This window comes from Equus caballus, chromosome 16 (genome assembly GCF_041296265.1).
Source record: "Equus caballus isolate H_3958 breed thoroughbred chromosome 16, TB-T2T, whole genome shotgun sequence".
In the NCBI taxonomy this organism is placed as follows: Eukaryota; Metazoa; Chordata; class Mammalia; order Perissodactyla; family Equidae; genus Equus; species Equus caballus.
In genome coordinates, this window is record NC_091699.1 from 81,998,163 (window position 1) to 82,010,814 (window position 12,652).

At 45.9% G+C, this 12,652-nt stretch overlaps 1 protein-coding gene across 1 annotated transcript in view; it reads left to right on the forward strand.

The window, feature by feature from the left end:
- The window catches only part of EPHB1 (EPH receptor B1), a 417,903-nt gene that overhangs the window by 344,070 nt on the left and 61,181 nt on the right, over positions 1–12,652 (forward strand). The window contains exon 10 of the mRNA XM_001498502.7: positions 6,390–6,512. Within this exon, the coding sequence (XP_001498552.5) occupies positions 6,390–6,512 (123 nt within the window). The remainder of the gene's footprint in view (positions 1–6,389; positions 6,513–12,652) is intronic.

Consider the following 12,652-nt stretch of genomic DNA (forward strand, 5'->3'; position numbering starts at 1 on the left):
GGCTCTTGCCCTTGGGTTCCTGGCAGGACTTCAGTGGCCCAGAGCCAGTGAGGCTTGCCTGTAAGGACCTCCCTGTCCTGGCCATTGATGTCCCAGAAGCAGGGAGATATTAAACCCTTTTTCCTGAATTACCTTCCTCAGTAGCAAGTAGCCTGTGGTCCACTTTCCTTTTCCTGGAGACACATATTAGGCAACAACTGTGGTTTTAAGAACCAATCCTGAAAAGATGGTGAAACCATCTTTTTCCACCAAGTGGAAGGAAGATCCTCCTCAGATCTTTTCCATTCAGTCTCGCTGCCCACCCTGGGTCTCCCCACTTGGATTCCTCCCCAAGCTCTGGCTGGGCACCGTTACCTCTGCTCTTTCACGGAAGGAGACAGCCCCTCCTTGTCTTGGTCTTGGCCCTCAGAAGCAGGCAGAGCAAACTGCTTCTAGTGCCCATCAACCTTGCCCAGTGGGTTTACTCCAAAAAACTGCCCAGCTTCAAACTTTCACATCAACAGCTTCAACCACTGCCCTTGTGCCTCTCATGTCCGCAATTCCAGATCCCATCTTCCAGCTCTGTTTCCATTCTCAGTCTTCTGACTGACTTCTACGCACTTGCATATTTTGTCTGTGCATTCCAAGTCTAAACCATGTGTGCAAACTTTCCTAAAAATAGGGTTTCTTTCCCGGAGTCCATTACCTGGTGAATAGCACCACTTGATTCTAGAAGTCTTGGCGTTGATTTGGATTCTCCTTGACCTTCTTTAATTCTCTGTCTTTAATTGCTCACCAAGTGCCATCAATTCTTCCTTTGAAATTTATGTCACCCCTTCTGCTGTCCTCATTGCAGCACTCACGTTGAAAACTCTGCTATCTTACACCTTAATTATTGCAACAACCTCATAGCTGTTTTCTCAGCCCCCAGCCCCTGCCCCACAGCAATGCATGTGAATGCTGCAGCCTGACAGCAAAATGAACTCCCTGATGCTTGCTCTCAGTACATCCCTTCCCTGCTGATGGAGCAGTTGTCAGCTCTGTGTGTCCGATGGCATCAATCCTAATGCCTTTGTCTGAGAGTCAAGGCCCTCCCATGCTAGTGCATCAGTGCTGTTCCATCTCAGACACCCCCCACCCCCCGTCCCCACCAACTTCTCTCCACATTCAAGCTGGTCTTACTCTCCTCACTCATGCAGTGGACCTCTCTCTGAGCTGCTCCTCATGACACTCTGAGCTTCTCCCTCTCCAGTGCAGGACCATATCACTTGTCCTTCTAGGATTCTGACGAAGACTGGCATCCATAGCCCTCTGCTTCTCTGGTTTCTGCAGCACTTACAGCTTGTTTCCAGGTGTGGGCTCCGGATTCCGGGCTCTCCAGCACCGTACCTGTTATTTCATGTCTCAATCGCCTGAAGAACTTCATGAGCTTTGTTCTTCCTGTAGCTCCTACAGTCACTTGCACAGTGCACTGGTCAGATGTCTAGTGAGCTTTGAGAAAAATGAGGAGTGATCAGTGTACTGAGGCAGAGTATTGGACGAAGTCCCTTCCAGGAACTGGACTTTATGTGTAGATCCCTAAACATCTTCTGTCTTGTGCTTAGATACCTGGACCAAATATAGGTGAGTCATAAAGATGACAAAGCCTGCTTTGGATCCAGAATGAGGAGCAGGGAAGCACAATTCACCCTTTTCCGTGGCTCCATCAGACTTGCTGAGACACAAGATATCGGTGACTGAAGACAACCTCATACACTACCTTTGTGGAACCCTGCTGTGGGATTCTAGGAATCCTTCACCAGCAGGAAGACATCAGCTCTTCTGGCACCCCTGAAGCCTACTGGGCAGCCGTGCCTTCCATGGACCCACAAGATGCCCATGGTTCTGATCTTGTACTTTCTGAATGCACAGGACCTCCTTCAGTCTTCTCCTTCGGCTTTTAACCCCCAGATGACCCCTACTGTATAGAACTGCCATTTGTCAGCCTACTTCTCCTCTGTCCTGACGTCCTGGCACTTGTAAATGGGCCTGGCTAACTTTTTTAGATACACCCCACACATCTGCTAGAAATGCCAGAATTTATCCCGACCTCTTCCCTTTTGAGAGCATCCTGATCTGATGTGGGGTCTCTGGGGATGTCCAGGAATTTCTTCTGCTTCAAGGACTACTCCATGCCATGCAAGAAAGTTCTGGATAGTGGCTAAGTCATTTCTACCCAAACCTAATATATTTAAAGCCTTGGTTCATGTTTAAGGTTTGGCAAATCTCCTGGGACTATGGTCCTTTAAAGCTTTAAGCAGTGCAGGCTGTGATGCCAGCCACAGCATAAATGGGTTGAGGTCAAAGAACAAACATATCTGCAGATTAGATCTTTATAATAGAAATTTGTAAACCAGAAGATCATAAAATTGAAGATTTTTTTCCTGTCTCAGGGTACTGGCAATTAGTTTAGGTCCATACATACCACTTAAAAGTATGTAACCTATGTTAAAAATAATCAGAAACTGTAAAATACTAGAAATATATGATATTAATAATAATGTGAAGCACTGTACAGAGCATTATAAAATGCCAGACATTATAGAGCTATATTACATCTGATATTATTATTACTGCCACTAATAATATTTCCCCAACACTCATAATCTGAGAACATTTCCTGAGCCCTGTCTCCAAATGTTTGGCTGTGCCTGACTCCGCAGCTGACTTGAATTCCTTGTTCACTGTCTGGTGATTCATTGCACTAAATACCATTTTCCTGATAATTAAAAACTGCTCACTGGCAAGTGGGAGCAGGAACAGGCTGATGCAGGATTTATGCAGAAACACAAAATGAGCCAAAAGACAAATGACCTGTTCTACCTAGCGAAAGGCATTTTTTTTCCCATCATCTTCTGGGACTTGAGAAAGGCTGGCTGTAGTGCCGAGAGAGGTCTGGAGAGATGTGTCATTCTGAGATGGGGTGGACGCAGGGGGAGCCATTATGTGCACGTGCTCGGCCAAATCACTCTTCTGATTTAGGATGTGTGATTCCTGACCCCACCAGAAGAGTTAGGCCAGGGCTGTCCTAGGTCAGTGCTAACAGACCCATGTCAGAGGAAAAGCACTGGGTTTGAGTCATTTATTAGACTCGATTTCACTTTCCCTTCCTTAACGTAACAATGGTTCCTCAGTTTCAGGTACAGATGCAGGGCATTCTAAATTGACATTGCATCACACTCCTAGGCTCCACATAGCCTCCCCGGCTTCTTGTGAAAGGCCTCAGTGACAACTAAAGCCCCTGGCCCCAGAACAGGAGCCATGACATTGCACGCGTGCACACTCACACACTCATACACACACGCTTCTAAATTCTACAAGCCAGCAAAGTAGCAAACCTCTCTTTGTGAGTAAACTGCACCTGTCGTTGAAGTGTGAACTTTCTCCCATTTAGGTGCACTCAGTTGCACATTACGACCTAAAAGAATCCTGGCACCATCAAGAGATGAGCCATTCTCTTCTGGGAATAGCTCCTTCCCTGAACTGATTGGGGCCAATATCTGTAAAGCTCATTATCTCGGAATCCTTTCTCATTCATCCTTATATATGTCTTCACTTGCAAACCATTCATTACGGCACATTCTAGATTGTTTAATTAGTTTCCATGGAAGAGTTCCTGTGGGACAGCTCAGCATACATTGTTTAAAAGCCTTTGATCTAAGAATAACAAAGTGGTTATTTTTAAAGTAACTAATATAACCCTAACTGGCTTACACTCCCTACTACTCACCGCACGTGGCGTCCTCTTCCTACCTCACCGAACACCTCGTAGAGCAGTTCGCTGGTGATAATCGTGAGTATATCAGGTCGTGAGACGTCTCTGCACATCAGGCACTGTGCTAGGCATGTCACTGGCAATATGTTATTTACTATCACAACCACCCTGGGAGGGAGGGGCTATCTTCTCCGCTGGCAGGGGAGAAAATTGGTATGAGAGATGTGTGTGGACTTGCTGCATTATGCTGGGTTAGGGAGAAGCTTTGGGATTCTGACCTCACCTCTGGGCCCCAGCATCTGGGCTCTCAACCTCTTCTCATTTCAGCACAGAATTTGGGAAAAGTCGCAGGTTGTTGACTCTGACCTGCTGTCTTTTTTGCATTTTGAGTGGATCCGTGGTCACCTCATCTCCTGCCCCCTCCCTTCCGGTGCACACTGGCCAGCTTCTACCTGCAGCATCTGTGTTTCTTCCCCTAAATGCTCCCTCTGGCTGTGGAGCCTCCTGCCCACCTGCGCAGCAGGCCAAACAGCCCCCACCCAATGACTGATGGGGAACATGTGGTAACACCACTGCTCCCTGATGCCCAGGGTGGTTACCTACACCAGCTCCTAGAGCTTCCACGGGGAGCTCGAGCCTGCTTTAGTTACCCACGGTGGTAAGGGGCTTGCGAGCACACGTTTTATAGGCTGCCTTCCTTCCTCACTCGCCTACAGGTACTTCTTGGGATCACCTCCCAGATCAGCTACTTGCTTTCAAAACCTTGTCTCAAGGGTTGCTGCTGGGAAAAGCCAAGGTGAGACTGCCTGGAGATGCTGATCTGGCTTCATTACACACTTTCAGTCTGGTTTCAACTGTTCTTGCTCTTTGCTTGTTCTCCATACCAAATGAGGAAGAGACGACCCCCCCCCCCATCTCTATTTTCCCCTTTGTCCACTGTTATTAAAGTAGAAACTCTCTCTCCACTTTCTCTGTCTCTTTCTCCCTCCCTCCCTCTCTCTCTCTCTCTCTCGCTCACTCTTACTCTCTCTCTCTCTCTCTCCATACCCCAGGGATCAGAACATTCTTTAGAAAGGTGAAGATTTCTATTTGCTTTGTCCAAGTCTCAGTCAGCAGATTCCAAAGTCAACGCTGTCATCCTCAAGTTTCCGAGGAGCATTCCAGGAGGGCATTGGCCATCCTAGAGCAGCCCGTCTAGCGTGCTAGGAGGGATTTCAATTAATGACTGGGAATAACTCATCTATCAGAAAAAAGCAGTTCTTCTGGGCAGGGCACCTGGCTTTCTTTGGCTTTAAGAAAATATCCCCCTTCAATTCTCTGCTGTATCTTCCTTCTCCCGATGGATTGTACTCGGGCACTCCAATCCTTGCCTGAATGGGTGACCAAGGCAACACTAATTTGGGAGAGCTGTGGAGCCACCAGAGATTTTTGGATGAAAAATGTCAAAACTAGACCATGTGTGAAGGACTGGGAGTCACCAGAGAAAAAGCCACAGTGGAGGGGGACGACCCAGCACCGAGAAGGTGGAGCTCAGGAACCTGAGGTCCAGCCTCAGCCTTGGGCCCCCTGGGCGCTCAGCACCCATGCTTTCCTAAACCTGACTGCCCTGCTGACCTGACTCTTCCATAACAGGCAGCAGCAGGCAGGGAAAACTCCTTCTCTTCACAAAGATATGATGCTAGCCTGTGTTGTTTAGCTTTTGAAGACCTCACCCGGCCACCACACCACCACCATGCAAACGATGTCTATACGCTGCCTAATGACACATCAAACGTTGAAAAATTACGTTATAAACAAATCCATTTGTTTCTTGGATTCCATTTCCTTTCTTGTCCCCCCTCCTCCACTTTTCGATTGTATTTTTTCTGCAGTGACAATTCTCTATTTTGTCCCCATGCACACCTATTTATCTTGCCACTGTAAACATCAGTGACAAAGTCTATGTTCCTGTATGTATTTTTCACTCACCATTTTGTTCGTTTTTCATACTTGAGCGTGTCTGAAGGCAAGGGGGTTCAATTACCATTTTTCTTTCATCCCACCACATTTTTTTTCTATGTAGACTTTGCTCTTTTCTTTATCAGTGTTTTCTAAGCTTTTCTCTTCACGGTTTCTCTTCTGGTATACCGTCTTGGCACTTCCATCTTGAGGTTTTGCTAATAGCAATTTCTGTTTTGTTTTAATCCATCCTCATCCCTCGTCCAGCCCTGGACACAGCTGTCAGTTATAACCTTAACGGTGGCCTCCACTCAGGAATGTTGTCAAGTTGATAAATATTGATATCTGCCCTACCATTGTACCACCACTTTTCTGCTAATGCATTTGGTTGGCATCAATCAGCTTCTTTGCCTTCTGTGAGCGCCCGGTGTGGGAACTGGTCCCGATCTGTCACTTATAAGTAATCTGCTCCACATTTCATCAAGAGCTCAAAGAGAAGAAAATATGGAGGAGAAGTAGAGGACAGAGCACTAGGCTAGCATGGCCCAGAGGGAAGAGAATTAGGGAGACCCTGCAAGGAAAAGAGAGGCAGCCTGGTGTGTAGGAGAGACCCTCCCAGCCCTCCCAGCCATACCCTTACTGCTGGGAACAGCGGCCAGTGCTTAATGACCATTGTGTCCTCTTTGGGATGTTAACCCTGCTTATCTCCTCCAATAAGGCTCCCCAGGGATGAAGATCTACATTGACCCCTTCACTTATGAGGACCCGAATGAAGCTGTCCGGGAGTTTGCCAAGGAGATTGATGTATCTTTTGTGAAAATCGAAGAGGTCATCGGAGCAGGTATGGCTCTCCCCTCCCCTCATTTCTGTTCTCTTGGTGTCCAGACATCTTCTTCCCACCACTCTAGGTGTTCTCTACCATCCTTCTCCCCAGATGAGTCTGAACCATCTACAATATGTGTCTAGGGATCTTTTGGGGACTTTGATCACGGTGGCCAAGCAGAGAAGTCAGCTGTAGTTTTAAAAGATTCAGAAATAGCTCTGGAAATGGACCACCAAATGCAGATAAGGAGATAGATGTAGGATGCTCAATTGAGAAGACTTTGAAAGAAATGTAAATTTTTAGAAGCTGACTTAGTATCTCACTCATTGACAATGATATCTCCATGGCTTTGAGCCAAGATTTCTTCTCATACTTTCAGTTCTGCTTTTCCTACATACATGCATTTGGACGTAGACATGAGGAATTGAAGAGGGACCACTGTTTCCAGAAGAAAACTCACCCATAGTCATATTTTCTACAAAAGATCTATGATATGGGTGGTAATACAAGACAAATTTCACTCCCAAGGAACTTGTGTGCGCTCACCCATCTTACTGCTTTGGAATAGAAACCCAGCCCAGCAGAGAACTAAATGTCTGAGATACTCTCAGGAAATCCTACCTAAAGACTAATCTAGGATTTTCATCTTTCTTTAATGGATCGGTAGTTGAAGCAATTTGGCAATAGACCCAGCCTTATTAATGTGAGTAAAATGTCCCAAAATATCAATACTTCGTAAGTAATCTCTTTACTATCTCCTCTGTTGCCTCCTTTGAATCTTCTTAAAAGCTGCATTTGTTGTGTCCTCTTTTCTACTTTTATTTTCTTCTACACAATTTTTTGTCTTTCTTCCTCTTCAATTCTTATTAGCCATTGTTCAAGCTCTCTTCATTTGTATGCTGTAGTCTTCTTTTTTAGCTCCTGTGTCTAGAAGTGCTTTATTTGTATCAATATTTGGAGAGCCATGGAGTTGCCTTTTCCAATAGTGTTTTAACTCAATAAAATATGTTTAGTTAAAGTCTTACAGACAGCCACTTCATATATTATTTTTAGGGGGAAGTCATTGTCCTTCCATTCACTGCCTTTCTTAATGCACTGAGGGGTCAAAAAGCCATTTGTGAAATTGGAAGTCACATTTGAAAGCTTGATCCATTAGGCCACCATTTTCATGCTCTGTTTTCCCTCTTAAAGAGCTCTAACCTCATGGTATCTCTGTGGTGGGTGCTGGGACTCTCCCTGTAAGGACACAGCACTCTCCTCTCGCCAGCCCCTCAGGAGTTCCAGCCGGCTGACCAAAATCTGATCCACATCAGTCTATACATATTTCCCATTGACTTTCATTAGATATGTTACTGAACCACGACTTTACTTCTGTGCAGATAATTTTCTCTTCCTCGTTAGATGCTGACATATTTAAGCATCATGCCTTGGAAGGCTGGGTACCAGATAAATTGGATTACCCTTAGGGGCTCAGATTTCTCCAGCAAACTTGAAAGGGTGTTGGGGAGGTGGGCTTTCAGTCCTGCACCCTGTTTCTCCACATTATTAATTGTTGTTATGTCATGTGGTAATGGTACTAGTGATTTTAATGTTGTTATTTACGTCATGTACTTAGAGCAATGTGTTCTGACCTGCATTTCATCCCAGAGAGCACACAGCAGCCCCGTTCTGCCTTTGTCAGGGGAGGAGTAAAGAGCCTTCTCATTTTATGACCCTGCTGGGGAGTTATGATTTGGGGTGAGCTCATCAACTGCTGGATGCCTGTAAAGGGACAATTGATGGCCCTGCTCCATCCTTCACCTTCATTTTTGTGTAGCCTTTGCTGATGCTGCCGTGTTTGTGCATTCTGCTCAGAGAAGGCGTAGTCTTCTCCGGGCTCCCATGGTACTGGGAGAGATTGATACATGTAGCAGTTTATAAGACTCCCAGCAGCATGGGATAAAGACCTCTGCCCAGTTGCTGCTGACCATCCTCTACCAAACACCCATCTCTTCGCGATTCAGAAATCCCAGAGCTAATCCCTGTGGATGCGGATTCACTAAGTGTAACTTGATGCAATTTTAACAGGAGACACTCTGGGCTGGAATCAATCTCTCTCCATTCTCCAGTTCTTTTTCTCCTCTGTCACCACTCTTGCTTCTCCCTCACTGAGACTGATTTCATTTTGTGCTAAAAGAGCAGATGTGAAGGTCGAGTTTAAGAAAAAAAAAAAAAAGGGAATTTTCTAAGGTAAGATTTATATAGTGTAGTTCAGTATTTCTCTTAGCCACCTGGCAGATTTGGAGCAGGGGGCAAAAGTTGGGTTGAAAAATGGTAATAAAACATGAAAAGAAGAATCAAAAGTCATTTATCCCTCCTTCATTTGTGTTTTCCTTCCTTCCTTCCCTCAACAAGCTCTTATTGGGTACTTCTTGACTGCCGGATGTGGAGTTCCAGAGAGGAACAAACAGCTCTCCCCCTCACAGGTCTGACAGTCTTAGTGGGAAACGGGCCAGTAACTGTTCATGATCTTATATCATCCACAACACCGTGGGCCAACACAGAGCAGTGTCCAGCTCCTTGTTCTCTTGACAAAGGAGATAACCTGTGGCCTGAGCTTTCAAGGATGAAAACTAGTAGAAAAAGTATATTTTGGGCAAACTCATTAGAGAATGAGACAGTAGAGGAAAACTAGATGATTTGAGGAGGAAAATTAATATAACCTTCCAGCAGTGGTGTGCTGGAGCCAGCTGGCACTAGCTCGCAAGAGCCAATTGTGTGCATCTCTTTCCAGCCCCATGTTCAGTGACGTCATGTTGATAGCTTGACGTCAACCATGGGAGGAGGATTTACACCATGGGAACCGACTAATGTTACAAATAACAGATATTTGTTTCTTTCTTTTCTGGAGAGCTGGTAGTTGAACACTTACCAGCACACCCCAGGCTTCCAGAAGGTGCACGGTTATTTCATAGAGGTGGCAGAGGAATAGGCAGTGGAACCTGTGCCTTCTGGGTCTGGAGCCAGAGGACAGGGCTATGTTTGTTGCAGGAGGGATTAAGTTGAGGCTTCAAGAAGAGCCTCATTAATTAAACATTGAATTTGTGCCTGTTACTGGGGTAGATGCTGGAAAATGCACTTAATGCCTAACAATCCCTGCCCTGCAGGGGTTATTGTGTAACACAGACACAATGCCACTCTGTGAGAGTGGATAGGTGATTTAGAGCTAAGACAGGAGCCCGAGGAACACATAGGCCCGGAGATAGACGAGAGGACTGATGGCAGGGAGAACCCAGAGAAGAGGGACCTGGGGGGACCCTGAGGATACGCAGGCATTGGATGTGTTGACACTGTGCGGTATATCCTGAGAACAAGGAAGAGAGAGGCTGCTGGGGAGGAGTTTCCTGAGGGTATCGAGCATTAAGTCTAAAGAATCATTCTGAGGCCTAGAGACCCAGAGGCTGTGGTGCGGATTTATCCCCACAGAAATGGTGAGCTCCTGTTGGTTTCTAAGCAGGGGGGTGCTAGGAATGAGGTTCTGGGGAGACGAATCTGATAAACGGTGTGTTTTGATTGGACTGGAAGGGGGTGATGGAAAAGGATGGGTAAGACCTCAGAGGCATGGAGACCAGTTATGGGGCTTTGCCTGGAAACGTGGAGAAGGTTTGAGATGGCTGATGCTGGGATCATGGGTGGTAAGGAAGGCTGCACTGAAGTAACTAAACTGATCTAAACCAGAATGTATACAAATATGGTGACTGGAGCGACTTGGGGGCTTGGTGCCCGGAGTTGATGGGGAGACATGGCACGGAGGCTGTGGGCAGAAAAGAGGGGCATCAGGTTAAAACCATGAAGGGAGAAGAAGGCTGCCTGGCCCCCAGGGTGTGGGCAGTGGAGGTTATGCATGTGAGTGAAGGCCAGGAGAGTAAAATCTAGAAACTGTAAGGTTGAAGAATTGTATCAACTGCCAACATTTCTTCTAAAGTTGTTGAGGATGTTGAACAAAGGAAGAAAAAATAATAACTGTGAGCCGGGTGTGATACCATCCAAGAAGACTGAGTTATAATGAACTCATTAATCATTACGTAATTATTTTTTTAGCGCCTTTCATCATCAGGCTCAAAGTTCCATGGGAGCGAGGGAAACTAAGTGTTTTTGTTAGTCCCGTGCCTAGCCTGGTGTGTGGCACTCAGGTGCTCAATTAAGTGTTTTTTGCATAAGGTTGAATGAAAGTAGAGGCTTGGGGTAAAAACATAACAGGGATAAAAATTCGGAGAACTGGGTAGAGTTTGGGAGGATGGAGAGAGACTAGAGAGGTGGAGTAAGACCATGAGTTCAGTGATCTGAAAGTGGCCCAGGGGAAGGCAGGAAGGCTGACCCTCCCTCTTCTCCCTGTGGATGATGGGAATAACTGAAATCTCTTTCGAGACGGCAACCAGCCATCTGGCGTCTTTGGAGAATATCAGCTCTTTGTAACCGTGAGTCTGACTAATAGGAGTCATCTCGCAGATCAAGTCCAAGGCATTGACTAATTCTGATCAGTGTGATCAGTAGACTCACCCAGAGCAGGAACCAGGGCTGCCATGTATGATCAGGCCTTAGAATATGAACGGCACTCCTGGGTTGTGCAGTGTGTAACCTATGTAATTGCATGCAGCAGCCCTGAGCATGACTGTCAAGTGCATGAAAATGTAGGTAGAGGTGTCACCAGCAGGTGTCATCTAGGGGAAGACACGCCAATTGTATTTTGTTTATAAGTACATCCTCCTCTGACTCCATCGTCTGCCGATTCCGCATTTCCGCGGATGGCTAATTGTGAGGGATAAGGTGGCTTACAGTGAGAGGGCTGGCTGAGGAGCTGTGTGATGAGCACGGACGGGAAGGGGGCCAGCATTTCTCTCTTTGAAGAAGAGGATGAGTTTCTTGGAGATAATTTGGTAGAAAGGCCACCTGCCAACCTGATTCTCCTGGGCTCATTTGGAGTGGAAGTGGGCAGCATGAGGGTAGCCTCAGACCGGGTAGCAATCACAGCAGATGACTGGGGTTCCTAGATCAGGAAATTAAATAGATGTCTTTAGTTATTATAATTAAAATAGTTGGCATGCACTGAACACTCACCGTGTACATACTTTACCAGCGTTGTCTCATTTAACCCTCATAAGAGGCCTGTGAGTTAGAGTTTGTGTGCGTTCGAGTGTGTGTGTGTGTGTGTGTATTTAAACTGGTGAGGAAATCAGCTTTCAGAGGAGAGCTTGCCAAAGGTTGTACTGTCAGTTGAGTTAATGGTAGAGCAAGAATTGAAACCCAGACATGGCTGATCTGGGTCTGGTGAATGTCACCCCCACACCACCTGCCACTTTGCTTCCTGTTCAGGAAAAGAGCAGCCAATATACAGGGACATTGCTTCTGATGGTAAACTCTATCTAGCAGTTTGGGATGCCCAGGCCTCCTTGCTGGAAATGATAACACTGCCCTAGAATTCAGGTTGCCCCATCTGGGGGTGCTGCAAGGACGTTTTGCGTTCCCTGGGGAGGGCATGTTCTTCCTAGAATACACTGGTCCCATCCTCTGGTCCTCTTCTTCTAGTATGATCAGTTATCTGCCTTAAGAATGACAAGGACGAGGACCAAGCTATTTAGCATTTTTAATTATATGTGCTTACTTACATTATGAAAATAATAAGGGATATATAGGTGTGGAGTTGTCTAAGGACCACAAACAGCTACAAAGAAAGAGAAAACCAGTTTACTCTCACCATCTAGGTATTAAGTGTTGTGGACACCATGTCTGTTAAGCAGGTTCCATCTCGTTTGCCAACTCCAGGAGCCTGGTAATGGGTACCTGGGGAACTCTGCTGAGAAGGAGGAATAGGGTTGTGATCAATTAGTAATGTCTGTCCTGGGTGCAGGGTCAGGAGATAGTGACACACCTGCCACAGTTTCACTATCCCTGGTTTAGCCGTAACCTACTTATGTTACACAGGCGAGTGTGATAAAACTTACTGGAAACCGTACTTTAAAATCTAGTTAAATTTATTTTTTAAAAGTTTCTTTTCTGGTGGAAGCTTGAATTAGTAACTGGAAGCTCTGCTTTCCTTTTTTTTTCCCCTAAGGCAGTTTGTGACTTCAAAATGCTGCTAAAAAAAAAAAAAGAGTGTAATTGTGTGTAGATCTGCTCTG